Raw genomic sequence first — 27,705 nt, 5'->3', positions numbered from 1 at the left:
AACAGATGGAAAACTACCACAAAGCTTTGGTGTGAGGCTCACATGGATCTTTAGGTAAAAACAGCCACTAATGTCCAACATCCCTGAGGTACGGTTCCCAACTATTTAATAGGCCAAACACTTTATTGAAGTAGTCATAGAACTCTGGGAGGGGCAGAGAGAGGAAAAAAAAAAACAAACTGTAAATGAGAAAAAAATTTCTTCACTGTAAAAATTATCTGTTATAATCAACGTTAAAAGTAATGTCGTTTTACCTAAATACAAACAAAAACAAAAGCCTGAAACTCCAAAAGATAATTACTTTTCTTCAAAATATTCACATTAACCATTATTAAAGGGCAGACCACATTAACAAGGCCTACGAAAAAAAAAAAAAATCCTACTTCTTCAAGCATGGGGCATGAACTCACGACCCAGAGATTAAGAGTCGCCCTCTCTACCAACTAACTGAACCAGCCAGGTGCCCTAATCCTCCTAGTTTTTGAAACATTTTTTTCAAGGAAGTATGAATAGTTCCCTCCAAAACTCCAACCTCCCTGTCCCACCATCCAAATACACACATTTAATATAAACTCTCCTGCCCTTGTCACATGCTGTCACAAGCGTATTACCCCACTTACAAAATATTACTCACAACTGTATACGTATCCAGTGGGACTTTTAAACATTTTCTTTTAGCAAGAAAAGAACACTTGAGTAGTTAATTTCATGAATGCTAATCATATGCAAAAGAATGGCCAAAAAATGTAATCTCTATGTGGCACTTAAAAGTATAAAACGCGAGGGGCGCCTGGGTGGCTCAGTCAGTTAAAGTGTCCGACTCTTGATTTCATCTCAGGTCCTGATCCCGGGGTCGTGGGATCCAGCCCTGCAATGGGCTTCACGCTGGGTGTGGAACCTGCTAAAGATTTTTTCTTTCTTTCTTTCTTCCTTTCTCTTTCTTTCTTTCTTTCCCTGCTAAAGATTTTCTTTCTTTTCTTCCTTCCTTCCTTTTCTCTCTCTCCCCGCCCCCCCCTTTGCCCCCTCCCCTGCTTGTGTGCGTTCTCTCCAAAAAAAATAAAAATAAAATAGGCATGTCTTTTAGAAAAAATAAAAACAAGAAAGTGAAAGTGTAAAATGTGACTGAATTTCCCCAAGAAGCTCAATAAGGTTCCTGACATTTTATGGTTCAAGCCCTGTGACCTGCATTCCTCGCGGGACGAAACACCAAACCCAACTGCTGAGCAGTATCTACGCAGAGGGGAAACCCCAAAAATCGGTCATCGTTCTCAACCTGCCTAAACTGTTTTGCCATTGATCTAGATGAAGGCTCGGAATACATGCTTTCACTTCTGTGAAAGACACTGAACTGGGGGGCATCACTGACCGGAAAATAACCGCCAAGGTTCTTCAAGAGCAAGTGCAAAACAAATGAACGGGCTAACAGAGCTACCCCGAAACAAAGTGCCAGAAGAGACTGAGAGGAGAGGAAGAAGCGTAGTGCGGGGGGCTCCGCGAGAACGCGTGGCACGCGTACACACAGCATGACCTTCTCAATAACAAACCGAAGCTAGGAAATGTCGCACAGCGGGTGTTAGATGTGGCCGGGGTCCGCTACTCCCCGTGGCCTTGGGCACTACTCCCCCTCGGCCGGACCCCGTCTAGGCACCGCGTTCGAGCTGCACTAGGAATCCGGACACCAGCACCCGCTCGCAAGGAACCCATGCCAGCGAGAGGGGTGCGCGGAGGAAGGGGACCCCCCTCGACGCCGCTTTATTCCTGGGACACTCCAAAGGTCACAACCTAGAGGCCGCTGGAACCGGAATAAAGGAAACTTCCCAACAAGCCTCTCTCCTAGGACGAGGCCGGACCTCCGGCCTCTCAGCTCCTGCCGACGGCGGAGCCGAGGGGAGACCGAGGGGGACGCCCGGGGTCCCTGGAACGGACCGACCCCAGCCCTCGCCCCGCAACAGGGCGCGCGGGTTCGGGAGGAGTCGGCGGGGGCGCGGGGCGGCCAGGCCCCACCCGCACGCCCCCAACCCCGCTCGGAGACCGCGGCCCGCCTGCACCGGGGCCATAGTCCCGGCAGGAAAATGACCTCCCGGAACTCACCTGTCCTGCCGCCGCCGAGCCCGCCGACCCCCAATGACAACCGGGCCGTGTGTTACCGCCCGTCCGTTCTCAACCTCGCGGCACTCGACACACACTGGGAGACGCTGGACACCAAGTCTCCGCCCTGACGCGGCCCCGCGACCCGGCACCCTGACGCCCCGCACTTCCGGCACCGCCGGAAGCGCCGGCCTCGCCTCGCGCCCAGGCCGCCGGAAGTCCCAACACGGCCTCCGCCCTGCGCCGGAAGTCCCGTCCGCGGCCGGCGCCTCGGCCCGGGCCGCCGGAAGTCCCTCCCCTCCCTCTACTCGCGCCGGAAGTGCCGCGTACGCCCGCGCTGCCGGGGTCGGGGCGCGTGGGGATCCCGGGTCAGCGGGGACGCGGGGGCGCGGCTCGGCCCCCGGGACTGCGTGCCAGGGCCCCGCGGGGCCGGTGCTCGCCTGGAGGCGCGGCCCGAGGGTCCTAGCCGCGGCCGGGGAGGCGCCGGCAGGGCGCACACCGGCGCGGCCCACGGTACTCACGGCGGCGGGCTCCCGTGGGGGTCCCGGGCCCCCACAGGTTCGCATCCATCGGCTCGGGCCGTGGGGGGGGCTGGCGGCCGTCCAGCCCCGCGTGCTCCCCGCGGCCCCACGGTTCCTCGCGCGGCTCTTCCCCGCGCAGCCGAGACGCAGGAGGCTGCTGGTCCGCGCGGGCGCCCGGTGGAGGTAGAACTATTAATATTGCAGCTCATCTGCAGAGGATGACTCATCCGCTTTCCTTTCTGAAATATTTGTTCGCCATTGGCTAAAAAGAAAAAACAAAATCAGCTGCTCACTGCAAAAGGTGGGACTTTGTCGTCTCTGGTCTAGGCTGGAAAAGGGACAGAAGACTGGAGTCCTTAGGCGGGTGACCATCCTCTGCTCTACAGACAGCTCTACCTAGGCGTTGAAAGCTTACCTGGATTAAATCAGAAGTGTGGAAACATTTTCCATATATGTGGGTCAACATTCTTGCTCTTTCCTTTAAACACAAAAGCTCACCATTCAAATTCAAGAAGCCCTGATGAGAATATTGCACCAGAAACAAATTTAACGTATTTGGAGATCCAAGTAACCACAAATTATGTAGAATAAATCCTGAAGTTATTTATGCATTAAGTGTAGCAAAAGCTTAGCCCTAAGAAAGAATTCTGTAAGAAACTAAGTGTTTCAAACTTTTCGAGGTTGTGGCAAACATTTAACAGGGAAGAGAGATTTTCCTCTACTCTGCAGGGTTCTTCTGTCTGGTCAAAGAATTCAACTGACATGAGACAGATTAGCAGGAAAATATAAAATTTAATTAGTAATGATTTATTAATTCACCAGGAATTCACGTAAACATGAGAGCTTCTAAAGACAGGGAAAATGAGATTCCTATGTCATCCTGAAACCAAGGAGAAGGGGTAGGGGCCTGGGACTTCAAAGGGAAGAAAGCAATGTTTGCTGAGCCATCCAGAAACAATGGAACAGAGAGGACTTTGATTAGTTTGCTAGTTTCCTCCCTGTCCACCATAGCTAGGTCATATTCTACAGTAGCTTGTGTGGTGATAGCTTCTTTCCTGGAACAGGTCTTCTGTCTTAAATCTTTTAGGCAGTTTGGGAGAAGGGGGAAGCTGTCAAGAGTTTCTGAGTCTTTTCATCTTTGCTTGTTTACAGGTCAAAATAATCTTCATGCCTAAGTGGCACATCTTGGGGTGGCAAATTTTGGTTCCCTACATGGTCAGATAACAATTTTATTTAGCACCTAATATGCAGAAGGCATTCTCCTGGGCATAGCAGCAGATAGAAAAGCTTTATGAACAAAACCATCTCCAGGGAACTCACATGCTTATATGCAGTTTTACTTTGCACAGCATCTAGTTTGGATGAAGTCTAGGATATTGTCAATTGAGGTAATTTTTTTCTTTGATATATTTAGGATTCCATAAAAGTCACTATATCTAAATGAGTGTATCAATGAGGTGTCACAAAACTGACGATGGAAAGGAGTCAACACTTTGAGGCCCTACTGTGCTCCAGGCACTTCGCATGTTTGATAATTTATTTAATCCTCAAAACAGTAAAATAAAAATTATCCTAACTTGAATTCTAAGTAAGCATGAAAATGTTAAAATTACTTGTCACAGGTCAAAAAGCTAGTATTCAGTGGAACAAAGATTAGGTTAAAATCCAGGTCCACATCAGAGCTCACATTTCTACCATATATTCCTCTGATGAGGCTACTATAACAAAATACCACAAACTAGGTGGCCTAAACGATAGAAATTTATTGTCTCACGTCTGGAGGCTCGAAGTCCAAGATCAAGGTGTTGTCAGGGTCGTTTCCTTCTGAGAGCTGTGAGAGAGTCTATGCCTCTCTCCTAGCTTCTGGTGGTTCGCCAGCCATCTGGCGTCCCTTGGCTTGTGGCAGCCGTAACTGCAGTCCTCACCTGGCATTCTCCCTGTGTGAGGATCTGTCTCCTCAATGGGCATTCTTTCTCTACAGTCATATTAGATTAAGGGGTCCCTCTGCCGCCACCGTGACTTCACCTTAATGAATTATATTTTTAACAACGCTTTTTCCAAATATGATGACATTCTTAGGTTCTGGGAGTTAGAACTTCAACATAATGCATTTGGGGATTTGGGATACAATTCGGCCCATAACACACTGCCTCCTGAAATAAATTCTCCATGTAATTAAAAACAAACACACACAAAGCTAGTCTAAATTGTAGAAGGTTGTGACTGCAATCCTGGTATCCAATTACACAGTCCAATTACAGCAGAAGCTGTAGGAAGTACCCTTCCCATAAACCAAGTTTCTGCCTTCTCACCAGTCCACCCATGCAAGATGCACATGATTTACCCCCATCAGGAGAGAGCTGAAAAGGGGCACCTTGGTGGCTCAGTTAAGCATCAGATTCTTGATCTCAGCTCAGGTCTTGATCTCAGGGTCATGAGTCCAAGCCCCGTGTTAGGCTCTGTGCTGAGTGTGAAGCCTACTTAAAAAAAAAAAAAGAGAGAGAGCTGAATTTAATAAAATTCAATATAAGCATGGTTTGATAAGGTTGATAAGATTTGTTGGGTATTAGAATTAGACCATGTGTTTAATCCTCGATTATTTTATTTGTGCCTCAAACACCTAGGTGTTTATGTTATACTGTATGAGCTAGTTGAGTAATGTTACTTCATAATCATTACCAAATTGTTTCCTATATGTGTGTTACATGTGATATATGTAATATTTTTTTCTTGAGTAACACCATATTTAGCACTTCATTCAGATTTCTGCTCAAACATCACCACCTTGGGGATGTTTTCCTTACTTATTTTTAGATAGTTATTGTCCATCCCTTAACCATACTTTATTTTTCTTTATGGTACTTATCACCTCTTGACATTATTTGCGTGTTTGTTTACTGTTTCCCCTACTCGAATGTAAATCCTAAAAGCAGTCATTTTTTTCTATCTTGTTCACTGTTACAGTCCCATGACTTGGAAAAGTGCTTGGGACATAGTATGCGTGCGCGCACACACACACACACACACACACACACACACACACACACACACGAAGTTTGCTAAAGGGTATTCTCCTAAATATATAGACTCCTCAATGGCAGAGGTCAAGTTTTCTAATTCCTTTTATCAGATGCATGCAGTTCTGTACGAGAAAAAGGAGAAAACCATGATCAGCTGGAATATAATCACCTGAACAACTACTCAGTCCCTTTCTCCTACCCATACCTGCCCTCACTAGGATAGGAGGAAAGTTAATTCACAGTTCGTGGACCAAATGGTCCAGTCCACACCATGGAACTTCACCAGTACTGTTTTCCTGACCCAAGTCACCTGTCCCTCATCCATGACACTGTAAACAGGTATTGACCTGTTTCTCACTTCAAAACCTTAGTCTCTATATCAGGTCTCACCCAGTACATACTTGCCATATTTTCTCTACCTGAATAGAGCTTGTTACCTTGTGTGCTGTCCATGTGCTAAATGAAAAGGAACAGTTGTTCTAATCTCACAGTGAGTGTATTTTTGGTCTTCCAGCTGTTTTTAGGAATGTGTTTGGTTCAAGTCAAGAAAGGTTTTCATGGGTTTTTTGTTTTTTAATTTGTAAGTAATCTCTACACCCGATGTAGGGCTTGAACTTAGCACCCCAAGATCAAGAGTTACACAGTCCATCCACCGACTGAGCCAGCCAGGCACCACAGTTCTCATGGGTTTGAATAAAACAAATCGGCATTGTTCTCATCATGAAACCCAGATTCTTACAAAGTGAGGGAATTATTTGGGGTAAAAAATGTTAGGAAAACTCTACTTAATGAACAACGGAACATGTACTATAAACCTGTTCCAAATGAGGTTAGAAAACTCTGTTGATCAAAAGTACATATAAATGAACAAATATCGTGTGTAGCTCTGTACCAGTCTCCAAGTCACATAGCTGATGTCCTTTTTTTCTTTATCAATACCACGTAATTTGTAACCCAAGAGCATTCACATTATTAAAAATAGCAGTGCCCAGCCATTGACTGAGGCATTGTTATTTATGGGAAGAGGAACTCCAATATATTTAGCAAAGCAGCCAAAGGTAATAGAGCAAGACACTGAGCTCTCTTTTTGTTAATATTAACTATGCAAGAAACCGAATACTCAAACAGCTCTACAGTGAACTTCGCTAAAAAGCAGAACTTAAAACCAAACAACTATATGATCTGAATAGATAGGCCTACACATTTCCAATGTAATATGGGCTCCCTTTGTTGTATGTTTTGAATTCTGCATCTCTTCGTGTCTATCAAGCTTATATGTAAAGATTTTCTGATAGGGACATGATTGCCCCCAGTATGATGTCATTACTTTGCATAACTTGACATCTTCAAAGTTAAAGTGATGGAATGCAAATACTGTGGTATGTTAGTAAGTCTGGAGTGTTTGGTCACATCATTCATCGCGTTATAAAAGGGAGCCAAAAAAAAAAAAAAGTACATCATCTCTGAACTTCAGTTTCTTCATACAAGTAAGGATAACATCCTGTAGACTTTCTTAAGGATAAAGTGAAGTAATAGACATAAAAAGCACATAGCAGGGTGTCTAATGCAAATCTCCACTTGAAGGGAACGTAAAGACCATCTAACCTTCAATCACAGATAAAGATGAGAAGGCCAGAGGTTCTAGTACAGCGTTACTCAGCAGCAAGCAGCGAAGCCCAGGTAGGGACTGAGGTCGTCCAAGATCAGGGGGCTTCCAATGCACCTGCAGTTGTCATTCAGTGGGCCATGGACTCCTGTGGCTCCCCAAACCCTTCCAGGCTCCATTAGGGCACAATGAATTGCAGCCTTGTACTAGGATGTGAATTGCCTTTTTCACCTTCATGCTCTCCTGAGCACACAGCAGAGTTTTCCTAGAGACTATATGATGTGTGGTGACATCATTCTCTAAGGCTAATGGAACGTGTGCTTGTGCATTATTATGTCTGCTAGGGCTTTCTAAGGTAGTAGACGTAGGGCTATGGTTCTCAAAGTGTGGCTCACGGATCCCCGGGGATTTCCAAGACTTTTAAGAAGTCACAGACTTCTTATTATTTTCATAATAATACTAAAAGTTTCTTACCATTTACCAGTCACAGACTTCTTATTATTATTTTCATAATAACACTAAAAGTTATTTGCCATTTTCACTGTGTTGATATTTACACTGATGGTGCGAAAGCAAGCTTTGGGGGAAGGATGGGAGATAAAACTAGTACCTTGTCACTTACCAAGACCATGCCACCAAACAGTACTAGGAGTCCCTGTATTCTTCGTCACCATGCACATGCAGTAAAAAAACAATTGCACTTACCAATGTCCTTGATGAAGCAGTAAAAAATATTAATTTTAATAATCTGAACTCTTCAGTATTTATCTAATACTCTATGTAACAAAACAGGGAGTACACATAAAGCACTTTTGCTACATCCTGAATTACAATAGTTGTCTTGAGGAAAAGCTCCTCTGAGAATGGGTTGCAGGCTGAACTTTTTTCATAGAACCCTATTTTTACCGGGAAGAATGAGTAACATTAAGGTTACTAAAGCCAGGGTGTTTGGCAGACATTTTGTTTCCATTTTTTTTTAAATTTTTTTACTCTTTATTTATTTTTGAGAGAGAGAGAGAGAGAGAGCGAGAGAGCGCACAAGTAGGGGAGGAACAGAGAGAGAGGGAGACACCGAATCCAAAGCAGGTTCCAGGCCCTGAGTTGTCAGCACAGAGCCCAACTCGGGGTTTGAACTCAGGAACCGCGAGCTCATGACCTGAGCTGCAGTCAGACGCTTAACCAACTGAACCACCCAGGTGCCCCCTCTGCAGATATTTTCTAAAAAAAAACAACAAAACAAAACAAAACTAAGTGAACTTGTCACTACAAAGAAAATAACATAATATTTTTTTTTGCCAAAAACAGATTTGAATAATCATGCTAAAATTCAACTTAAAAAAAAACATGTATCTACCACCAAGGGTTTGACAGCTTCCCAATGCTTAAAGACTTTTCTGATGAAATTGGTGATGATATTAACAAAGGTGATTGGTATGGAATAATGAAATGTGTCAACATTTGTAAGACCTGCTTAATTCAGTGAAGCAACATTTTCCAAGTGGCCCGATATTACAAAATTATGCATGGGAAAATATACATTCAAGTTTCAGTCAAAAGCAACAGTGTTAATGTAGCAGAATATAAAATGTTCACTAATGTGGTTTCAGATTCCAAAGAACAAATATCCTTTAAAAAACCACTACTTGTGGTGTTTTGGTGTATTATCAAAAAAGAACAACCATGATCATCTGAAAAGTTTAATAAAATACTTCCCAATTTTCCAGCATTATCTGTGTGAAGCAAGATTTTCTTTATATACTTCAGCCAATGCAATATGTAACAGCTGTCTCCTATTGTCAGACATCAAAGAGATTTGCAAAAATGTAAACAAAATCTCCCACAAACCTCTTCTGACATTTTTGTTTGGAAAATATAATTATTTTTTTATTAAAATGTTATTTGTCTGTATGCGTTATATTTGTCATTAAGTGAATTAACAAATATTTAAATGAATTAAATATTTTAATATGTTTTAATATTTCTACTATAGTAAATACGGATAGATACAAACAGTAAGGAAAAGCTCTTTAAGTTTCTCAGTAAATTTTAAGACTATAAAAGGTCCTGAGACCAAAAAGTTTAAGGACTCCTGCACTGCAATTTGCTTAGCAGTAATTATTTCATTAAAAAATCTTTCTGTATTTCAATAAAAATTATTTTAAATTTCACAGGCAGAGAGGAAGGAACTTCAGCTACGTAGACATTTTATAATTATTTTAAAATGGAAAATAATTTCACATGTAATCTGAATTATGATACTCCTGGGGTGCCTGGGTGGCTCAGCCTGTTGAGTATCTGATTCTTGATTTTGGCTCAGGTCATGAACCCAGGGTCGTGGAATCCAGCCGCGCCTTGTGCTCTGCACTGAGCATGGAGCCTGCTTCATATTTTCTCTTGCCCCTGCCCCTCTCCCTTGTGCACTCTAATAGTTTTTTAATACTCCTAATATATAACCATGCTTTATTCAATTTATTTGAGTAAGTGAATGATTGTCACCTGATGGCAAATTTGGTCATTTTAATAATTTAAAATTTTTAACAGATAAAATTTTAACAGTTAACAAATCAACAGATTTTACCATTGAATGGCAAATTAACCCTATCCAAGTGCAGAATGTCCCTTAACCTGCCTCGACCTCATCAACTTTGCTAAATGACCTTTCTTGGGGAAATAAACACTTGAGAATGTATAGAAATTCCTCATTGGAGACAAACCTTTCAAAGACAGCAATAAGGTATGTGTGTAGGTGGGGGTGTATATAGCGTGGCGTGTGTGGTGTGGGTGTGATGCGCGGGGGGGGATGTGGAGTCTGGTAGCGTGACGTGGAGGGGGTGTGGTGTGAGTGGTGGGGTGGGGTGTTGGGTGTGGGGAGGTGTATGGCCGGTGTGTGTGTGGGGGTGGGGTCTGTGGGGTGTGATGTGGGGGGGAATGTGTGGGGGTGAGGGCAGGGGGGGTGTGGGCGTAGGCTGGGTGTGATTCGAGGGGGTGTTGGGGGTGTGGGTTGTGACAGGGGAGCAAGGGGGTGTGATGTGGGGGGATGCATGGGGATGAGGGCACGTGGGGTGTGCGTGCAGGCTGGGTGTGATTTGGGGGCTGTTGGGGGTGTGGCTGGGGGGACTGTGTGGGAGTGAGGGCACAGGGGTGTGGGTATGATTTGGGGGCTTGATGGGCGTGTGACATGCGGGGGCTGTGCGGTGAGATGTGGGGGGGAATGTGTGGGGATGAGGACACGTGGGGTGTGGGTGTGATTCGGCTGATGTTGGGGGTGTGACATGGGGGGTGTCTGGGTGTGATTTCGGGGGTGTGGGGACGTCGGGGGTGGGTGTGCCGCGCAGCCTGCCGGACCAAAACACCAACAGGGACGTCGCGTCGGGCCGCATTCCCGCGGAATCCTTCCACCCTTGCTCTGGCCGGTCCTCGGGAGGCAGGACGCCTCACCCGCGGAGGCCGTCCGAAGTCTCGGCCCCGGAGGTCAGGTGACTGCGCAGAAGTAGGCGCACAGACGTCACGACGTCTCAGAGGGCGAACGTGCGCGGACCTCTGACTTCTAGGGGCCCCTGACGCAGCGCCCCTTCTAGGGGCCCCCGACTGGCTGATGCGGTCGGGGCCACTCGCCCCGCCGTCCATCTTCGGGGCACCGCCGTTAAAACTGCCCCGCAGCACAGCGGGCTCCTCAGAGCGGCCGTCGGAGAGCGCCGGCAGCATTGGAACCAGGTCACCCGGCCAGAGGCCCTGCGCGCGCCATCGCGCGACCCTGACGTCTGGCGCAGCCGGCGCGCGATTGGCTGGCGAGCATGTGGCGTGCCCTGGCGCGAGCGCTGATGGTTGGGCGCCCGGCGCCGAGGGGCGGGTCCCGGGTCTGGCGGCGGAGCCTGCGGGAGGGGAGCCCGGCGGGGCGAGCTTTCCCCGGCAGCCGGTGTCGGAGGTAGGCCGACGGAGGTCTTTGGGGTCCGGGGGCCGAGGGGGACCGCGCCGCCCCGTCGCGCTGCGTTCTCCGCGCGAAGCCGCTCCCGCTCTCCCTGGGGACTTTCCGTGGCGAGTAGAAGTCGAGGGAAGGCCCGGGAGCCTCCCGTCCAGCAGGGGCTGCGGAAGGCTGACCAGTGGGACCCGGAGAGGGGGAGGAGGGCCGGGAGCCCCCGGGGGGAGGGGAGGGGAGCCCCGGGAGTGCGGAGGGGAGGACGACCGCGAGCCCCCTTGGAGGGGGAAGGCCCGCCGCGCGCCGTCGGCGGGGCCGCGAGCCGCTCCGGGGACGTGGACTGACGGCAGGGGTCGGTGACCTGTGTTTGCGCCAGGGTCGCGGGCCAGGTCCGACGGACCGCCACCATGCCCGAGATAGACACCGACGGCCTGGACGAGCAGCAGGTGCAGCTGCTGGCGGAGATGTGCATCCTCATCGATGAGAATGACAATAAGATTGGGGCCGACACCAAGAAGAACTGTCACCTGAATGAGAACATAGAGAAAGGTGCTGTGTCCCAGCGCCCTCCCCTCGGTCAGGCTGGCCCAGGCGGCTCTCCGGGTCCGGACGTGTGGTTTCTAACCCTGTCGCGCGACACCTGTGGTCTGGCCGCAGGGGAGCACCTGTCTCCCCACCCCCCCCCCCCGCTGTCACACAGCCCTGGGCCCCGGAGCTCAGTGTCCCCGACCAGGAGCGTGGCCAGATCTGGCCACCTGCTCGCCTTCTCCTTCCCGTGGTGGCTGGGATGTCATAGTCGTGCAAACTCACTAAATAGCAGGAGACTATGGAAAAAAGCAAAAGTGGAGCAAGTTACTAGTATTCCGGATCCCAAGCTGAGAATGGGGCGAATGACTGGTATTTTCAAACTAAATTAATTGCTTCTCTTTGGCTTTCAGGATTATTGCATCGAGCTTTTAGTGTCTTCTTGTTCAACACTGAAAATAAGCTTCTGCTACAGCAAAGATCAGATGCTAAAATCACCTTTCCAGGTGCCTGTGCTTTTAATAAAGTATTTTCTTGGGAACTGTCACTTGACTCTGTCACTCATAATTCTCGGGAACCTGGGTCAAAGGGAAACCCTGTGAAAGACTTAACTTCATATTTTGCATAAAAAAGCTTATGTATTGACTGCAACCTAATAAAAATAAAGATAAAAATTGTTATATATATGTATGTATATTCATATACATCTTTTAATATATATTTTTTAAAGTTTGAGAGAGAATGTGCATGTGGGGGAGGGGCAGAGAGAGATGGAGAGAGAGAATCCCAAGCGGGCTCCAAGCTGTCAGCGTGGACTCCATCTCACAAATGGTCAGGTCATGACCTGAGCTGAAATCAAGAGTTGGATGCTTAACTGAGCAACCCAGGCACCCCTTAGTATATATTTTTATTATATGTATTTTAAGTTTGTATTTATACACTTTGATCTTTCTGGTTAAGAACACATTAATAAAGAACTTACCTAAACATGTCTGTTTCACAAAATGATTGCTGATAGCTCATGGTAGCTTATTTAGAAAATCTCAGCCACTTGATTTTCTGTTGTTTTTAAAACTCTTATAAATTTTCTTGATCTTTTAGATTTACTTGGAAGAAAGTTAACCTACATCTATGTTAATATGTTCCAGGTTATTTTACCAATACTTGTTGTAGTCATCCATTAAGTAATCCAGGAGAGCTCGAAGAAAATGATGCAATTGGAGTAAGGCGAGCAGCACAGAGGCGTTTAAAGGCTGAATTAGGGATCCCCACGGAAGAGGTAACCAATTTTACTGCACTACCATACAAGCTGAAATCTTGTTTAGAAAATTGAAATACGTTAAAACATTTTTAATAAAGTTTTAAATTTAAGGTAGTTCTCTGCTTTGTGAACTTGTGAGTTACTGGCCCTAGAAAGCACCTTCATTACAAATTATTTAAATTTTGATTTCCTCATATTCCTTGTCAGAATTTAGCTCAGTGCTGAAGTAGATTCATCTGTTAACCAGTAAAGTTTATTAATGGAGGCACCTGGGTGGCTCAGTGGGTTAAGTATCTGGCTCTTGATTTGGTCTCAGTACATGATCTTGCAGTTGGTCAGTTTGAGTCCCGAATCAGGTTCCATGCTGACAGCTCAAAGCCCGCTTGGGATTCTCTCTCTGCTCCTCCCCTACTTGCATGCACTCTCTTCTTTCAGAATAAATAAAGTTAAAAAAAAAAAAAAAAGTTGGCTATTTTTATAACAGATGAGTTCAAAGATGATTGGTTTCTTATGGAAATACTCAGGAATATGAACTACAAATCTGATTCTGTAAATTGAAATCATCTTTTTCTTTCCTGGAATTGTCACCTTTAAATAAGACCTGAGTAAATAAACTATATCTCATCCAGTTAAAATGGTACTTTTTTCCCCAAGAAGTATTATTAAGGTGTGAAGGAGAATGTCACACATCTGGTTTGAGTGACTGTGCCTTTTTTTTTTAATATAATTATTTTAATAAAATCAACTGTTATTTTATTTTCATCCTAGGTTCCTCCAGAAGAAATTAATTATCTAACACGAATTCACTACAAGGCTCAATCAGATGGTATCTGGGGGGAACATGAAATTGATTACATTTTGTTTGTGAAGAAGAATGTAACTTTGAATCCAGATCCCAATGAGATTAAGAGCTATTGTTATGTGACAAAGGAAGAGCTAAAAGAACTTCTGAAAAAAGCAGCCAGTGGTGAAATTAAGATAACTCCATGGTTTCAAATTGTTGCGGAGGCTTTCCTCTTTAAGTGGTGGGATAACTTAAATCATTTGAGTCAGTTTGTTGACCATGACAAAATACACCGAATGTGAATTTCAGGTGGAGATGAAGGGTTAGTAAAATACTGAAAAATTTCTCTACTTTGTAAACTTAATATGATTTTTTAAAATTTGGTTCCCTGTAAGAACTCTCACTTGGAACATTGATACTTTACAATCAGTATTTGTGTGGAAAAATACAACCAACTTTTAGATTTTATATTACATCCCCCATATGTGTGCATTGCTATTTGTAAAAGACATTTATGAGAGGCTATCGTAAAAAAAGGGCAAATTAACTTGTCTAATCACAGTGCTAACATACTCGAACAAATAAATGAAGCTCTTCAGTTTTCATATGTTGTGATAACCATTGTCAGCACACTTGAGAGCACTTTGCTCTTTGCCAAATGCATTATAAATCATTAAATTTTTACCATAGTCTGGAAAGATGTACAGTGGGAGCTCTTTGCTTAGCTACTTCAAAACAGTCCAAATTAATATTCTGTGTGAGCAGATTTAACTAGTAGAGCAGGTTCAAGGGAAATAAAATGCTTTATGTTCTGATTTTTGTCACTCTAAGTTGATTTTAGGGATTAATCATTCTGAAAGGATTTTGATACTTAAAGTTGAACATTGCTTTTGGTAATGATATTGGTTACAACTATGCTTTCAGATGAAATCCTGCCATTTGCAGCAACATGGATGGAACTAGAAGGTATTATGCTGAGTGAAATAAGTCAGAGAAGGACAGATAAATGTTTTCACTCATACGTAGAACTTGAGAAACTTAACAGAAGACCATAGGGGAAGGGAAGGGGGAGGGAAGGGGCAAACCACAAGAGACTCTTAAATACAGAGAACAAACTAAGGGTGGATGCAGGGGGTGGGGGGTTTCGAATGGGTGATGGGCAGTGAGGAGGGCACTTGTTGGGATGAGCATTGGGTGCTGTATGTAAGCCAATTTGACAAATTATATTAATAAAAATTTTTTTAAAGTGTGCTTTCAGAATTACAGTGGACAGGGTTGCAGGTACCCCTGCAATTAGTCAAGCATACAACTCTTGATCTCAGAGTCATAAGTTCAAGGCCCACATTGGAAGTAGAGTTTGTAGAATTGGAGTGGACAGGCTCTCTGTAAAGGAGAAATTGGGTCAGATCAGACATCCTATACTCTAAGACATCCTGTACTCTATGGGATATCTTAACTTTGACACTTGACATTTGGGTTGGATAATTCTTTGTTGTGAGGGTTCATCCTGTGTGTCAGAGGATGTTTAGCAGCATCCCTGGGTTCTACCCACTAAAAGCTATTAACACCCCTGCCCGTGACAGTCACGATGACACCAGATGCCAGTGTCTCCTGGAGGACAGTTTCCCCCAGTTGAAAGCCACTGTTCCAGAGTCAGGCCATATTGTAGGGGGAAAAAAATTCATAGACTAATGTCCACGTTAAATAGATTTGGGTTATAGAATATGTATAAATTAATATTAAATTGTACTTTAATGCACTTTCTAAAACTCTTGCCATAGATTTCTCAGATTTGGAATCTTAAGACGGCTGTATTATCAAATGCTGTGTAATAATAAATAATGAAAAAGATGAAAAATTATTAAAGTTAAATATATATATTTTAATATTTATTTTTGAGAGAGAGCGAGCGAGCAAGTTGGGGAGAAACAGAGAGAGAGGGAGACACAGAATCTGAAGCAGGCTCAGCACAGAGCCCAACATGGGGTTTGAACCCACGAACCGTGAGATCATGACCTGAGCCAAAGTCAGACACAACCAACTGAGCTACCCAGGTGCCCCACAAAGCGAAATATTTTATAAATTCAGTAGAAAAATCCATTTCGTGTTAACCCTGAACAGTCAACTTGAAACTTCAGGCAAGACCATGTGGCAAGTATTAATTTTATTGAAAAACAAAAAGAATTACGTTTTGATATTCTTGTCTGGTTGGTTAAAATTTTAATGCCGTAATAGATTAACCCACTTATGGTAGCTTAAATATGATAAATGTCATATAGCTTCAAAATGCATTTATGATTTCTAGTTCTTTAGTTCTGTGGCAAGTTTTAGGCTGCCAGCCGTGGGTAAGTAACTCAGTAGCTACAGTGGCTCATGATGGCTGTATTGGACAGTAGATCTGAACCATTCTGTAAATGCTCAGCAAGTGGTAGACATTGCTGCTGTTCTCTGAAACACGGAAGTATGAATGTTCTTTGACCTGAGGGACTCCTTACAACTCTCAGCTTTTTAAAGCCAGTGAAACTTAAATTTAAAAAAACATTTGTAAGAAGTTTTCATTTATCTATTTTGAGAGCGAGAAAACATGAGCAGGGAAGGGGCAGAGAGAGAGGGAGAAAGAATCCCAAGCAGGCTCCGCACTGTCAGCACAGCCCAACACAGGGCTCAACCCCATGGACCGCAAGATCATGACCTGACCCGAAGTCACATGTTCAACCGACTGAGCCAGCTGCCCTGAGACATTTTTAAATTTTTATCTTAAACTTTTAAAGTTCACAGTCTCCAAAATATATAACCAACAGCCCCTTTAAGGGTCAGAAGTAGTCTTCTATAAAATTGATTGTTCTGCCCTCAAACCTATATTGGCCAGAGAACAAGAGCAGAAAACGAGACACTAGGGTGGGAGCACGTGTTATTCTCCTGCTTGGTCCCCACAGAGTGGACAGGCACAGATGACAAGTCAAGTGGCTTTGGGAGCTCAGAGGCCTGTCAGCAAGTCCCTGGGCTGCACCTCACATAATTCTCAGGGGGAAAATGTCCTCCCATTTGCTCTCAAGAGCACACTTGCTGGACAGTTTCATTCCAATCTGGGGGACCTTCCCAGGGAATGGGGGACCCATGGGTTGTTTGTAGTATTTCAGAGCACCTCTTCCCCACTCCTCAGCTGGATCCTTCCTGGACTTCTCTCCACACTTTCACCGAGTGAACTTGAGACTGGATTTGTGCGCATTTAAATACACGAACTATGTTTCGCATACTTACCTTTAATCTACATGCTTTAGACTCCCTAATTTAAATCTCTATGGAATTCTATTTCATACTGAGATGGCCCGCTGTCTCTGTGACAATTCTATGTATTTATTTTAAAGATTTTAAGTAAGACAGTCCTGGACTGCGTCCTGACTGGCCTGGTTCTGCTCTTGCCTCCTGATACCTGTTCCCAACACAGCAGCCAGGGAGTATGCCCTTTGACACCTGCTCAGCATTCAGCAGAGGAAACCCGTCAGTGGTTGCCACCACCCCCCCCCGCCCCCGACCCATGACATGCCTGGCACCACTGTTCTCATGACTCCCCTTGCAGCCAGCTCTGCGCAGGCCCTGAGGCCCTCTCACTGCTCCTGCTCCCACTTAACATCTTTAAACTTCTTCCTGGGAAAATTTGTTTCCAGACATATCCATGACTCACGATTGCTCAAAACCACTCAATATTGGCCACCTCAGTGATGCCTAATCTGACCATTACCCTCCTTTCCTGGTTTCTTTTTCTATCACTTACCACCCTGTAATATACAGCATGTAATTTACTTGTCCACCAGGGATGTGAGTTCTGTGACGGCAGGGGCTTATTATTTCTTCCAACTATTTTCAAAATTCAAACCTACTGAAAAATTGCAAGGACAATATAACAAGTCCCCATATACCTTTGACAGATTTGTCAACTGTGAAGTTTGCCACACGCATGTGTGCTGAAACACAATTTATCATAGATAAGATCACAGAGGGGCAGAGAGAGGAGACAGAATCCAAAGCAGACTCTGCGTCAGCATAGAGCCCGACGCGGGGCTCAAACCCACGAATCATGAGATCGTGACCCAGGCCGAAACCAAGAGTCGGATGCTTAACTAGTTAACTGAGCCACCCAGGCACCCCTAGGTTTATTTATTTTGAGAGAGAGAAAGAAGGCATGCGTGCATGGGGGCGGGGCAGAGAGAGAGGGAGAGAGAGAATCCCAAGCAGGCTCCATGCGGTCAGTGCAGACCCACGCACTGACTCACAAACCTCGAGATCACGACCTGAGCCGAAACCAAGAGTGAGACACTTAACCAATGGAGCCACCCAGGGGCACCTTTGGTTTGTTTTTAAATTGAGAGGCCAGGGGCACCTGGGTGGTTCTGTCAGTTAAGCGACCGACTTTGGCTCGGGTTATGATCTCATGGTTTGTGGATTCAAGCTCCGCATCAAGCTCTGTGCTGACAGCTCAGCGCCTTGAGCCTGCTTCAGATTCTGTGTCTCCCTGTCTGCCCTTCCCCTGCTCATGCTGTGTCTCTCAAAATAAACAAACATTTTTAAGAAAACAAAAAAAACCCTGATCTGGTTGTCTTTAAAAAAGAGGCCATATTAATGTATATGGGCCGCGTTTCTTTTTAAATTGTTAAACTAGGGGTGATTTTATTTAATCTGGGAAATACTTTGCCTTAAAGGCCTCCTGATCTGGATAGAGCTCAACTACATATAAATTCAGATGGAGAAATGTGGAATCTAATGTGGAGGCTAACTTTATTAACATTAGAGTTTTGTAAGGACATATATATATATATATATATATATATATATATATCTCCTCTCTCTCTCTCTCTCTCTCTCTCTCTCTCCTAATTTCTACAGTAACAAGTACACTTTGTATTACTTTCTAATCAGTAGAGGGACTAACGTAAGATACAAAATATTTCAAAAGAAGGCAAGCAGGACAGCGATAAATATATACAAGGACAAATTAAAAGCACAAAATAAGAGTGCTTTTAAAATCAAGTCTGTCAAATATATGACAACTTCTAAGATTTACTCTCTTAGCAACTTTCAAATATACAATACAGCATTACTAGCTATGGTCACCATGCTGTCCATGGCATCCCCAGGATGTCACCCACACCACACCCTCTGCCTCTGGCAACCACCGATCTGTTCTTGGTATCTATGAGCATGGTGTTTATTTAGAGTCCACAGATAAGCGAGATCACACAGTATTTGTCTTTCTCTGTGTGGCTTTTTTTTTTTTTTTTTTTAATTTTTTTTCAACGTTTTTTATTTATTTTTGGGACAGAGAGAGACAGAGCATGAACGGGGGAGGGGCAGAGAGAGAGGGAGACACAGAATCGGAAACAGGCTCCAGGCTCCGAGCCATCAGCCCAGAGCCTGACGCGGGGCTCGAACTCACAGACCGCGAGATCGTGACCTGGCTGAAGTCGGACGCTCAACCGACTGCGCCACCCAGGCGCCCCTGTGTGGCTTTTTTTAAACTTAGCCCAATGTCCTCAAGTTCTGTTCAGGTTGTTGCAAATTGTATTCTTTTTTACTATCTGAGTAATATTCCATTTCATGTGTATTTACACACACACACACACACACACATACATACTGTCAGCAGAGCCCAACATGGGGCTCAATCTCACAACCATGAGATCATGACCTGAGTTGAAATCAAGAGTCGGACACTTAACTGAGCCCCCAGGGACCCCGGAACAGTGTGTTCTTTTTAAAAATGCACTCTGAGATTCTCTTCTTCTCTGACATTCTGTAATATTGCACATAGGTCCTGGGGTTTAATGGCATTATCAGCTATAATGGAGTATTAAATATATGTCATCCAGCATTAAAATCCAAGCCTGTGATTTCTATTTTTGTTTTAAGTATATTTATTTTGAGAGGTGGGGAGGGGCAGAGAAAGAGAGAGAAAATCCCAAGCAGGCTTAACACCAGCAGCACAGAGCCTGATGTGGGGCTCAATCCCACAAACCGTGAGATCACGACCTGAGCCCAAACCAAGAGTCAGATGCTTAATTGATGGAGCCACACAGGCACCCCTATCATTTCTATTCTTAATTTTACACTGAGCTGTGAGGCAAGTATACATTTCACCACCCTCCTTGGTGGATTAAGGGAAGGCTGCGTGTGGTTTTCTTAACCAGCCAGTTACTTTAGTATTTGGAAAAGTCCTCACTCAGAGAGTACAAGCAGGTGCAGGCATGCCTGCACACCCACACTGAAGCCGCCATATACGGAGGGGCTCCAGGAGCTACTCAGCTCCCGCGCCAGGTTTCAAAGAGAACACGGTGCTTCTGTGGGTCCCTGTGACCCTGGATTTAAGGGTGGTATTTCATGCCTTTCCTGTCCCTGCTTTAATGGTGTCCAAACCTTCTCCTTTAGACAAATGCCTTCTGGAGGCACTTGTACTGGGGGATCACTGGAATCTTTGATTCTGTAATTTCCACATATTTTCTAAAATCCTTTTTGGAATAAGGCAAGCTTAAAATTAAAGAGAACAAAACAAAAAAGGAGACCCAAACAGTGGTAATGATTCCTGAAGCCTGTTTTTTGGGCACAGATGATGCTTTCCAGGGATTGCCAAAAGCCCGTGGAACAATGGAAATCAGAAATGTGCTGGTAAGTTTTCCATCATAGCGAAGTGCAAATTATAACACGTTCACCCATTCCACGTCATAACTTGGGCCACTGGAAAGAAACTGGCTATGTGTCAGTAGTCACTCCTCAAGACTACGGCTAAGGATGGGTCCCCCCACGCGTAAGGGGAAAAAAAACCAAGCAGAAGATTGGAGGCAACAGTGCCCAGCACCCCCAGGGACCCTGAAGAGCGCCTCGATCTGCCAGCCAGAACAGAAAGCCTCATGGTCCCCAGCAACGGGCAGATACTCACAAGTGTCCTGTCTTGGTGGAAGAGTTCGCCTGGATTTAGGACTGCTTGGTCTCACCCAACACATCCTGAAAACAAGACCTGAAATGATCCAGCTTTCCAAACAGTTCAGCTGCACCCCAGCTGGAGTCTAGGGGTAATTACATGCAAGCCAATATCGAAGTCCCAGTCCTGCCTTTCCTGGTCTTCATTCCATGCTAATCCATGAGGTGAACAAATTCCACCACTGTCCTGGACTTGAGAAGATCAGCATGTATTTTGGCTTAACCTGCCAATGTGAGAATGTCTTAACTCACGCGGAACTCACGCATGGCGCTGATGGCTGCACAAGCACGTGAATGTTCTTCGTGCCTCTGCACATACATTTGGAAACGGTGGGTTTTATGTGTATTTTACCACACACACAAAACAGAGGGTAAGAGGCTGAAACCCCAAGTTCTGAGAGCGTCAAGCAGAGAAAGGATCTTGAGGGTATGCTTTAAGTTAGGGTTAAGTTGTTAAATGAATTAATAAGATTAAATTTCTTTTTGATAACTGTGGGAGAAGTCTGAGGCAGAGGTTGGAACAGGGACAGAAGTTCAGCACAAATAAAGGTAATGTCAGATTTTCTAGACGAGGGCAGAGTTCCCAAGTAGGCAGCCTGCAGCCAGCATGGAGGGTGCTTATAGGAGCCAGGGACAGGAACTGTGTCACCCAGACAACCAGACTCGCAGGTGTGCAGCTGGCGGGGCGGGGGACTCAGGCTCCCTCCCTCGAGGCAGGGGCTCGGGCCCTAGGTGACCACAGAGTGCTTCTCTGAGGCTGCAAGGCCTGGACCAGAGGGCCAATTCTCACCCCGCCAGAGAAGGTCTTTGAAAATTGCGGCTGTGGTGAATTGCCCCTCTCCATGGGCTGCCTCCAGATGGAGTGACTGTAATTTACTATCTCCATTCCTGTTTTCTTTCTCCAGATTTCCAGTTGTCTGTAGAACCCTTATTACAACAGAGGAAGCTCCCGGCACGCCACACGACCCCGTCCTTAAGGCTGCCCGGGCTTTTCTGCCCTGCTGGCATCCACGGCCACCTCCGGCCAGTCCCGTACCCCTTTGATTGTTGTAGCCTTGCGGCAAGTTGTGCACTCAACAAGTATGAGTCCTCCACTTTTATTCTTTTTCAAGATTATCACAGCTATTCCTCAAGATTCCATATGAACTTTAGGATGGACTTTTTATTTCTATAAAAGCATGGCTGGGATTTTGGTAAGGGCTGCACTCAATCTGCCTACCACTGCGGGTGACATCATGTCCTCCGGCACAGGAACGCAAGAGGTCTTTCCAAGTTTGCCTTTGCATTTCTTTCAGCAATGTTTTATGCTTTTCTGTATACACATCTTTCACCTCCTCGGTTAATTCCTAAAAAAATTTTTATTTTTTTTCATCCTATTGTAAATGGAATTATTTTAATTTAGTTTCTGGGTTGTTCATTGTTAGTGTATAGAAACATAACTGATCTTGCAGGTGCCTGGGTGGTTCAGTCAGCTGAGTGTCCGACTCTTGATTTTAGCTGAGGTCATGATCTTGTGATTTGTGAGATCAAGCTCTGCATCGGGTTCTGTGCTGACAGTGTGGAGCCTGCTTAGGATTCTCTGTCTCTCTGCCCCTCCTCTCTCTCTCAAAATAAACAAACATTAAAAGAAAACCTGATTTTTCAAAAATTTTTGTTATTTTGTTTTGAGAGAGAAAGTGGAGGAGGGGCAGAGAACGAGGGAGAGAGACAGAGAATCCCAAGCAGGCCCCGCATTGCCAGTGCAGAGCCCGACGTGGGTCTCGACCTCACAAACCATGAGATCATGACCTGAGACAAAATCAAGAGTTGGATGTTTAACTGACTGAGCCGCCCAGGCACCCCTAAAACATAACTGATTTTTGTAGCTTGACTTTATATCCTGCAAAATTTGCTGAGGATTGTTTTTTTTTTTTTTTTTTTTGTACAAAATAGTGTTCCCTACATATAAAATTGTATTGTCTGTGAACAGAGATAATTTAATTTTTCCTTCCCAATTTATATGCCTTTTTCTCGCCTACCTGCTTTGGCTAGGACTTCAGCACTGTTGAATAGGAGTGGCCAGAGAGGGTGTGCTTGCTTGTTCCCCATCTCAGAGAAAGTTTCAGTCTTTTGTGAGAGAATGATGTTGGCTGGGGTTTTCCAGAGATGGTGTTTATTACGCTGAAGTAGTTTCCTTTTATTCTTAGTTTTTTTGAGTGCTTTTATCGTGAAAGGGTAATGAATTTTGTCAGATGCTCTTCCTGCATCGACTGAGAGGGTCATGTGGTTCGTCTTTCACCATGTTAATGGGCTACATCAGTCACTTCTGCAGGTGGACCCGTCCTTGACTCTTAGGAACTTCATATGATCGTGCTGCATAATCCTTACAATGTGCTGGTCACCTTGCAATGTGGTTGGCTAGCCTTTTGTTGAGGACTTCTGTGTCAATATTCATGAGGAATATTGGTCTCCAGTTTTCTTGTGGTGTCTTTGCCTGGCCTTGATGTCAGGGCAATACTGGCCTCATGGAAAGAGTTAGGATGTATACCCTCCTCTTCATTTTGGGGGAAAAGTTTAAGGACTGGTGTTAATTGTTCTTTTACATATTTGGTAGAATTCACCAGTGAAGACATCTGGTCCAGTGTTTTTCTTTGCTGGGAGTTTTTGCTTTTTTAATGGTAAAAAACCCTTAAACATTAAATATACCATATTAACCCATTTTTAACGGTGTAATACCAGTTAAGTATATTCACATTGGTGTCCAACAAACCTCTAGAACCTTTACATCTTGCAAAACTGAAACTCTGTACCCAGTAAGCACTAATATCTCCTCCTCCCCTGGTTCCCACTCTTCAATTCCCTCTTGCTAGGATTTTGACTACTTTGGGTACCTCAAGGTGGACTCCAGGCATTTTGTCCTTTTGCAAATGGCTCCTCTCACTTGGCAGGGTCCTCATAGTCCATCCATACTTCACATGTGTTAGGGCTTCCTCTTTTAAAGGCTGCACAATACTCCTCTGTGTGCATTTGCTATTTCCTGTATCCATCCGTCCGTCCATCCATCCATCCACCCATCCATCCATCCGTCCATCCATCCATCCACCCACGGACTTCTGCTTTCTGCTAGCGGCTACTGTAATTCTGCAAGAGACATGAGGTTGCATACCTCTTCGGGATCCTACTTCAAATTCCTTTGGGTTTATATCTAGAAGTGAGGTTGCTGGCTCATGAGGATTCTAACTTTTGAGGAGCCTCCATACTGTTTTCCAGAGCGGTTGCACCAGTCTGCATTCCCACCAATGGTGCACAAGGGCTCCTTTCCTCCACAACCTTGCCAGCACCTGCTATTTCTCGAGTGTCGGTCCTAGTGGGAGTGAGCTTGTCGTGGATTTCTCTATAGTACTGATTTTCTGCATCTTTTCATGTGCCTGGTTGGTTATTTGTGTATCTTCTTTGGATAACTGTTCCAAGTTTTCTGCCTTTTTTGTTTGTTTGTTTATTTTTGAAAGAGGGCATGATCCAGGAAGTAGAGAGAGTAGAACAGAGGATCTGAAGCAGGGTCCACAGTGACAGCAGAGAGCCCGATGCAGGGCTTGAACTCATGAACCATGAGATCATGACCTGAGCCAAAGTTGGATGCTCAACTGACTGAGCCACCCAGGGGTCCCACCTTTTTTTTTTCTTTTTTAAATCCAAGTTAGTTAACATACAGTGTAGTAACGATTTCAAGAATAGAATTTAGTGGTTCATCGCTAACATATGACAGCCAGTGCTCCTCCCAGCAAGTGCCCTCCTTAATACCCATCACCCCTTTAGTCCATCCTCCCACCCAGAACCCCACCAGCAACCCTGTTTGTTCTCTGTGTTTAAGAGTCTCTTATGGTTTGTCTTTCTGTTTTTATTTTTCCTTCCCTTCCCCTATGTTCATCTGTTTTGTTTCTTAAATTCCACACGAGTGAAATCATGTATCTTTCTCTGACTTGTTTTGCTTAGAATAATACACTCTAGTTCCATCCACGTTGTTGCAAATGGCAAGATTACATTCTTTTTGATCGCCTAGTAGTATTCCATTGTGTGTGTACACACACACACGCGCACACACACACACACGTACGTGTTTATCCATTCATCAGTTGATGCACATTTAGGCTCTTTCCATAATTTGGCTATTGTTGATTATTCTGCTATAAACATTGGGGTGCATGTGCCTTTGAATCACCATTTTTGTATCCTTTGGACAAATTCCTAGTAGTGCAATTGCTGGGTTGTAGGGTAGTTCTGTTTTTAACTTTTTGAGGAACCATCATACTGTTCTCCAGAATGGTGGCACTAGTTTGCATTCCCACCAGTAGGGCAAAAGAGTTCCCCTTTCTCCACATCCTCACCAACATCTGTTGTTGCTGGAGTTGTTAATTTTAGCCATTCTGTCAGGTATGAGGTGATATCTCCTTGTGGTTTTGATTTGTATTTCCCTGATGATGAGTGATGTCGAGCATCTTTTCATGTGTCTTTTGGTCATCTGGATGTCTTCTTTGGAAAAATGTCTATTCATGTCTTCTGCCCATTTCTTCACTGGATTGTTTTTTTGGGTGAGTTTGGTAAGTTCTTTACACATTTTGAATACTAACCCTTTATCTGATATGTCATTTGCAAATATCTTCTCCCATTTTGTTGGTTGCCTTTTAGTTTGTTGATTGTTTCCTTTCCTGTGTAGAAGCCTTTTATCTTGATGAGGTCCCAGTAGTTCATTTTTTTGTTTCCCTTGCCTCTGGAGACATGTCAAATAAGAAGTTGCTGCAGCCGAGGTCCTGTTTTCCCCTCTAGGAATTGGCTTCCTGTCTCACCTTTAGGTTTTTCATCCATTTTATTTTTGTATATGGTGTAAGAATGTGGTCCAGTTTCATTCTTCTGCACATTGCTGTCCAGTTTTCTTAACACCATTTGCTGAAGAAATGGTCTTTGTCCATTCGATTATCTTTCCTGCTTTGTCAAAGATTAGTTGGCCCTATGTTTGTAGGTCCATTTCTGGGTTCTCTATTCTGTTCCATTGATCTGAGTGTCTGTTCTTGTGCCAGTACCATACTGTCTTGATGATTACAGCTTTTTAATACTTTTAAAGTCTGGAATTGTGATGCTTCCAGCTTTGGTTTTCTTTTTCAGGATTGTTTTGGCTATTCGGGGTCTTTTCTGTTGCTATACAAATGTTAGAATTGTTTTTTCTACCTCTGTGAAGAATGGTGTTATTTTGATAGAGATTGCATTGAATATGTAGATTGCTTTGGGTAGTATGGACATTTTAACGATATTTGTTCTTCCAATCCATGAACATGGAATGTTTTCCCATTTTTTTGTGTCTTCTTCAATGTCTTTCATAAGTTTTCTATAGTTTTCAGTGTATAGACTTTTCACCTCTTTGGTTAGGTTTATTCCTAGGTATTTTATGGTTTTTGGTACACCTTTTTTTTCTTAAGTAGGCTCCATGCCCAGCATGGAGCTCAATGCAGGGCTTGAACTCAGGACCTGAGATCATGACCTGAGCCAAGATTAAGAGTCAGATACTTAACTGACTGAGCCACCCAGGCACCCCTTCTGCCCATTTTTTAATCAGATAGTTGTAGTTGGTTGTAGGAGTCTCTTAAATGTTCTGGATATTAATTTTATAAGATAAATACTTGCAAATGTTTTCTCCCATTTCATAAGGCTACCTTTTCACTGTTATTTCCTTTGAAGCACAGAGATTTGACATCATCCCATCTATCTTTTTGTTTTTGTTACCTGCACTTTCCAGCTCCAGAATACTGGGGGCACCTTTTTCTTTTTTTTGCTGGTATTTCTATTTTGTTCATACTTCACTTTCCGGACTCTGTGCATGGTTTCCTTTAACTGAGTGTCTTTATGATGGTTGTTTTAAAGGTTTTGTCTGGAAAGTCCACCATCTCATCCTCCTAAGAGACAGCATTTTTTCCTTTGATGGGCCATATTCTACTTTCCTGCTTTTTTAAAGTATAACTTGTGATTTTGCTGACAACTGGACATTTGAATCTCATCATGTGGTCACTCTGGAAATCAGATACTCTCCCTTCACCAGAATGGCTGGATTTTTTTGATTGTTGTAAGGGTGTGCCATGCCAGCCAGAGGTGAAAACTCGAGGTCGTCTCAGTTCTTCTCTGAGTACATGTCCTTCCCTGGGCAATTGTTCCAAATTCCCTTGAACATGCATTTGATCTTCTAAGTCCTAATCCTTAAATGTTTGATCCACAAAAGAAGTACAGCAGGACAAATACAAAAGAAAAAGAAATAAGAACTGGCCTTTTAAACTCCCTGAAGCAGATTCAGGGGATGGGACTATAAGAATGGGAGTCTGTCCCTGTCTACACCTCCGCCACCAAATGCAGCAATCCACAGTCTAAACCTAGAACCCCAATCTGTAGGGGACAACGTTCCTAGCACCCACTTCGACACCCACAAGCAGCCACAGTGACTACCACAGGGCTGGGGTGGGGGATATGTGAACATTAAGACATAAGGGCTAAAACGGACCAAAATTAACGGATTTCCCAGCCTAGTTCTTCCCTGCAAGACATGAGCCTCCAGAGAGACTTGACTTCCAGAACAGTTACCACAGGCAGATTCTCTGCGCCCCTGCGAAGAGATGGGCTCCTGGGGCCTCCCCAACAGCACATGCGTTTGTTTCTCCTAATGAGATCTTAACGAATCTTTTCAGCACACGTAACACGAAAACCTTACTTTGTATCCCCAAAATGCAGCAGCTCTTAGACACACCTGTGCTGTAAGAAGAAAATGTCATCACATTACAGAAGACAGAAGCCCGTCCCACACCGCACAGTCACCAAGTGCTCTGCCCTGGGAGGCGCGCTCCCTGAGACTATGTGGGAAGTGGTGACAACAGCACTGTTTTAAGGTCAAGAAATGTTTTAAGCACTTAATACTCTGACACACTAACTTCCCACATCGCACTGTCTGTGGGGGTTCTGAGCTGACACATACGGCACAAATTCCACTCAGAGTAAC

At 44.4% G+C, this 27,705-nt stretch overlaps 2 protein-coding genes across 8 annotated transcripts in view; one reads left to right on the top strand and one right to left on the bottom strand.

The window, feature by feature from the left end:
* Positions 1-2,310, bottom strand: part of WDR37 (WD repeat domain 37) — a 76,064-nt gene extending 73,754 nt beyond the window's left edge. Inside the window, exon 1 of one of the 5 annotated variants that reach the window (XM_060659407.3) lies at positions 2,092-2,310. The gene's annotated coding sequence lies outside the window, so the exon portion shown is untranslated. The remainder of the gene's footprint in view (positions 1-2,091) is intronic. The other 4 variants (XM_060659405.3, XM_078450501.2, XM_060659409.3 and 1 more) reach the window with 4 other exon arrangements.
* An 8,435-nt stretch (positions 2,311-10,745) lies between these two features.
* IDI1 (isopentenyl-diphosphate delta isomerase 1) lies at positions 10,746-14,536 on the top strand. Of its 3 annotated transcripts, none has more exons than XM_060659414.3 (5): positions 10,746-11,160; positions 11,528-11,700; positions 12,090-12,182; positions 12,825-12,955; positions 13,706-14,536. In XM_060659414.3, exons 1-5 carry the CDS (start codon positions 11,030-11,032, stop codon positions 14,021-14,023), a joined length of 846 nt encoding a protein of 281 aa, XP_060515397.1. In that variant the 5' UTR covers positions 10,746-11,029; the 3' UTR covers positions 14,024-14,536. The 3 variants fall into 3 exon arrangements, with proteins under 3 accessions (XP_060515397.1, XP_060515396.2, XP_060515398.1); XM_060659413.2 differs by lacking the exon at positions 10,746-11,160 and adding an exon at positions 11,162-11,270; XM_060659415.2 differs by lacking the exon at positions 10,746-11,160 and adding an exon at positions 11,167-11,280.
* Positions 14,537-27,705: the final 13,169 nt, after the last annotated feature.

The sequence above is a fragment of the Panthera onca genome, chromosome B4 (assembly GCF_046562875.1).
Source record: "Panthera onca isolate mPanOnc1 chromosome B4, mPanOnc1 haplotype 2, whole genome shotgun sequence".
NCBI lineage: Eukaryota > Metazoa > Chordata > Mammalia > Carnivora > Felidae > Panthera > Panthera onca.
Note: the sequence above shows the minus strand (reverse complement) of the source record. Positions and strands in the feature narration are given on the sequence as shown.

What these genes read in the sequence shown, in the direction of transcription:
- IDI1 (XM_060659414.3), top strand. Translation starts at nt 11,030, where the DNA reads ATGTGGCGTGCCCTGGCGCGAGCGCTGATGGTTGGGCGCCCGGCGCCG. An exon ending in CCCGGCAGCCGGTGTCGGAG is followed by an intron (nt 11,161 to 11,527) that starts GTAGGCCGACGG and finishes TGTTTGCGCCAG; the next exon opens with GGTCGCGGGCCAGGTCCGAC. An exon ending in GAATGAGAACATAGAGAAAG is followed by an intron (nt 11,701 to 12,089) that starts GTGCTGTGTCCC and finishes TTTGGCTTTCAG; the next exon opens with GATTATTGCATCGAGCTTTT.